Below are 5,000 nucleotides of genomic sequence, written 5' to 3' on the forward strand. Positions count from 1 at the left end.
GGAATCAGAACAAGAGTACAGCAAGAAGGTAGAGCAAGCAAGAAGGAGTCCAAGAACCTAATGGGTCAGGAACTGGATGAAACTTGAGAAAAGATTGGCCATTGGACATTATCATCAGCTGATTGTGGAGCCCTGACTGGATGATCACGACTTTTCGGCTGATGGGGCTTATCTGGATGGGCTTCATAGGTGCTTGAGTCTGGGGACCTTTTGGTGGTGGTAGCCCTACCATGGGCTCCCTGTCTGCCTTTTCTTCCCATTGGTGTCGTGATGATTATAAGGAGGCTATGTGATGATGGCCAACTTGGTCCCCACAGCTTGAAGCGTTGAACAGAACTGAGGACAGGAATATACTGGATATTTGTACCCGTTGAGGCAGGTCGCGATTGCAAGTATGAATTGTATGTACTGGGGAGGGACGAGATTGAGATACAGTAAGAACAAGGTAGAATGAGGTAGTTGAGTTAGGAACGAGTTGTTAACGAGTTAGAACGTGGTTTGACATACTGTGAATGAATTAGAACGGGTTTGAACTGTCCCCGGTTCGGCTGGCAGTGTGTGGAAACTGTGTTCGAGCGAGATGAACAGGCAATTTAACCTGATCTGAAGTGCGTTCGAACGTAGTGCATATAGGATGAGGACGAGATGGACATACCGATTGATGTGTAGGAATGTATTGGAGACATTATATGGCGAAATTTGTGCGTTCTAACTCGACTTTAGTCCGATTTCCGATTTTAACAGAACGGGCTAGGACGTTTTGAGAACAAGTTTGGTGTGAAGGAGGCTTTAAGTAGTATGAAATGTGGTTATGAGAAATAGGTACTCTGCATATTATTTAACTTGATAATATGTGGCAACAAATATGAGGAAATAATTCACAAAATATACTTGAAGTTGTCACACAAACAGCCGGAACCAGGTATGTGCATGGAATTGCAGCTGGCTGATTTAATGCACACATCTCCAGCATTTAAAGTTTTAGAAAACCTGAAAACATCTAAAGTTTTACTATAATGTGCGATGAAATTTTTCTGATATATTGTTCGTCTTATTGAATGTCTAGGGAAGAATTGTATGAATGAAGATGAGTTATAAACTTGACCTTTTGAGGCCAATTTTTTTCAACTCTGATCTTATGGTTACTAATGTTTACATCCCTGACCTTTTAGTGAGCTTGAAATTTTGTTGCTATTTTTGCAGCCTTGACCCTATTATAACCTTATCTTGAGGTCCTGACCTTTTTGAGACCATTGAACTACCCTGACCTTTATCATGGTCAATCTTGTGACCTTTACCTTTATCGCATTTTTTTATGACTGCAGACATCTGTGTGCATGGAAGATTTTTTTTTTTTTCAACCCTGACGTTTTTATGAACTTGAGCTTTTAAGTAACAGTGACCTCTTTTATGACTGACATGAATATATATATATATATATATATATATATATATATATATATATATATATATATATATATATGTGTGTGTGTGTGTGTGTGTGTGTGTGTGTGTGTGTGTGTGTGTGTGTGTGTGTGTGTGTGTGTGTGTGTAGCATGATTACCTAGTGAAGGTAAAGGCTATAGCCCTTGTTTTGTATCCGTTGAAATTCTGAGGGTACCCTGGCTAGCAGACTTCTCTTTGGATGCAATCAGTGGGACATCATGCACGAGGAAGGACATAACTTTCTTTTTTTTATTACATCTGTTTAATCGTGGGTTTCGTAAAATGTTGGGGTTGATAGTACCCAAAGGCTATTTCCCTCACTGATACGAGGTGTGTTGAATCACAGAGCCGAACCAACATGCAAAGGTCTCTTCAAGTCTCTACTTCCTTCCTTTGCTTTGTGCTAGTACTTCGCTCGGCTTCACAGCTGTGCCTTGTCTGTGCCACGGAAACTGACCCATCACCTGAGGATACCCTGAGCTATGTGCATACATTCCCTGGCTCTCATCTAGGTCAGTTTCCCATGGGGGAATATGAACACTAGATACTCATTTCTTCCTTTGTTTATTTATCAAGAAGTCATTACATGGCCAATACTACGTGAACATTATTCTCTCTTTTGTTTCATGTGAAATTTGCTTATCTTTGTCATGTTCCTGTTGGAATATACATAATTCTAAACATGGCAACAAGGCAAATGTAGACACAAACTAAAATGTCGCCTTAAATTTTGACTTTTGAGCGAGATATAGTGTGAGGAGAGAGTCGTTGTAGTCACCAGCAGACTTGCCGACTGCAGGTAAATTTACGATAATAACTCCAATAGTAAGTTGCTCATGAATACCAATCTGTATACAAGTGTAACTGCAGTTATCAGTGAATTTACCGATGGAAGTGCGTACGCGAATCCGGCCGTGGGGCTCTGGTGTCTCTATGGTTTAGGGGCAGCGAATTGTCAGTCTTTCTTCCCCCATTTTTGCTTGGGTTGAGAAGTCTTTACAGGCGCTTTCTGAGACAGAGATCGCAATTTTGTCTTCTCCAACACATGGCGACAGCGCAGGAACAACAACTGCATGTGACACGTAGACTAGCTCTAGACGACCTATAGGATCAGCAGAGTATTGACCAATGACCTGGACGACCAGTGGACCACAGAACTGAAGGAGTTTGTGAACAACAACCCAGAGGATCAATGACCAGAAGAACTAACGTGTTTCCTGGATACCCGTAATCTATAGATAAATATAAGAGGGTAAAATACACAAACTTCATTTTTTAATTGGGAGCATATTTATATGTACATTATTTTTTCCTTGTTGAATTGATATGCAAAAAAATACCTCTGAATGGTTATGAATACCCTTAAAACATGTTTACAGGCTGTTAAAAGTATTAAGCGCTAAATTCAGCTTTTTGAAGAACTTACCACTAATAAATACAATGACCGAGTTGATTTAACACACCGTATTTATGATTTTATATCTATTAATTATACAGTAAATGAGTTGTTCTACAGATTGATATTATCCATTTATCAAGCCAGTTGTAGGTATATCAGCTTGGGATATCATTGTGAGCAGTCTGTGAAGGAAATTTAATCCTTTACTCTTCTCTCGTCCCCAGGTACTATGGGCAAGGAGCAGATGGTGGGCCACATGGGGTGCAGAACACTCCAGTCCATGTTGTGGTGTTTGATCCAGACACTGTAGGTGTGTTGTGGTTAGAACATGAGTGCCTTACCCTTTACAAGCGTGTGCATCAGACCTTCAACCAACACCATCGTGAGGGTGTCCAGAGTGTCTTGTAACCTTTTGCAGGATTGTTTCAATTGCAGAGAAGAGGTCACAGTGTCCATGGCCCTTCAATTGAAAATGATGCAGACAAAAGTATGGGAAAATTTGAGTAAAGCCTAGAAATACAAAAGGGTATTAGTTAAATATTGTTAAATATGCGAATTCAAAGCTAAAAGTTTTATTCTTTTAGAAGATGACTACAAACACCATCAACATCACCTTTCTTACCATCACCTCCATTATTGTTACCATGCACCAGTGGCCCATCAGCATGATCATTTTTATTGTACTTTTTCATCTTTGATAAAAAGTGCTTATATTTTACTAGTTTTCTTATCCTTCCATTTCTGTTTTTGTTTTTTTCTTGGTACTATGTACAAGCTAGTTTTGCTTCTGACCTTTTTAATCTCTCGGAATTCCGCACTGATGACTGGAGAGGAACATGATGACAAAACTGAGCTGTTGTGAAAGGACAAAATAAATAATTGAGGAAGAAATATAAAATAAGGTAAAAACAACACCAACAACAACTAAAATTGTTGATATAGGTAGATCATGTATCCAGTTTACTGAGAATGACGAACAAGTTCATGAGAACGAATTGGGGCGTTGGAAATCTAAGGTGAAGTTACGCCAGACTTCACTTACATTTTTTTTTCTCCCCATTTATACCTCTAATGGGCTACACCATATATATATATATATATATATATATATATATATATATATATATATATATATATATATATATATAAGATAGATATTTATATATATATACATACACATATATACATACATTTACATATAGATATGGATATATAAATATATGATTATTTATATATGTACATATGTATATATATTTATATATACATATATATTGTATGTGTGTACATATATATATATATATATATATATATATATATATATATATATATATATATATATACATGTACATATACGTAAACGCACTCATATAGGAAGTAAATATGATTGAATATTTGTAAATAAATTTGTAGGACACTTATTGACCTAAAAAGCAACAACTATTGTATCTTACATGTTCTGAAGCTAGGAATCCTCACACGCCCATGCGAATTAAAGAAAGCAAGGAAAAACACCTGTAACTAAGGCCGTTGATTTTATAAATATACCTTAATATTCGTTAAGGACTAACAATAAGTAATTACTATTATTTACACATATGTAAAAAAGATACTATAAGGATCCTGTATACTATATATTAACATTGTTCAGATTAATATAAATATACAGGAATAAAATTGCATATAAACGAAATATTTCCCTGTGAAATTTATTATGCCTTGTACCAGAAACTGACAAACTCAAAAATTCCTTTTTTCTGACCGCACTATGATCATGTGTTGGCTATACCACAAAGTCGGGAATTGAACTAGAATATTATTTTGAGAAATGGCGGGTCCAGGGTTAAGAATAGAAGACTTGGGGGTTGTTGAAGTGAGATAAAGTAGTCTGTCTTGGTGAGTGGTAAAAGGAGACTGAAAATGTGTATATGCTTTTACTTTGTAAATCAATGTATTGGACGATAATACTGCATTTTGTCGTATGCGGTTGGTTTTCCCTGTGATGATATTACTAATATTGAGTCAATAACCGTTTGTATAGGAAATTAAGGAGTATTACGGATATATATATATATATATATATATATATATATATATATATATATTGTTGTGTTTTGTATTTAACCGTTTATATGTAAATATATATATCCATATATAT

The 5,000-nt window shown here is 36.2% G+C and overlaps 1 protein-coding gene across 17 annotated transcripts in view; it reads left to right on the forward strand.

The window, feature by feature from the left end:
• LOC122257269 (F-box only protein 31) overlaps positions 1–3,558 on the forward strand; it is a 14,359-nt gene extending 10,801 nt beyond the window's left edge. For all 17 annotated transcript variants that reach the window (XM_043022471.2, XM_086541931.1, XM_086541932.1 and 14 more), the window contains exon 9: positions 3,070–3,558. In XM_043022471.2, coding sequence (XP_042878405.1) covers positions 3,070–3,253 — 184 coding nt within the window. In that variant the 3' untranslated portion in view covers positions 3,254–3,558. The remainder of the gene's footprint in view (positions 1–3,069) is intronic.
• Positions 3,559–5,000: the final 1,442 nt, after the last annotated feature.

Source organism: Penaeus japonicus, unplaced genomic scaffold (assembly GCF_977035675.1).
Source record: "Penaeus japonicus unplaced genomic scaffold, GWHDUDI00000001_assembly GWHDUDI00000011, whole genome shotgun sequence".
NCBI classification, from domain to species: Eukaryota; Metazoa; Arthropoda; class Malacostraca; order Decapoda; family Penaeidae; genus Penaeus; species Penaeus japonicus.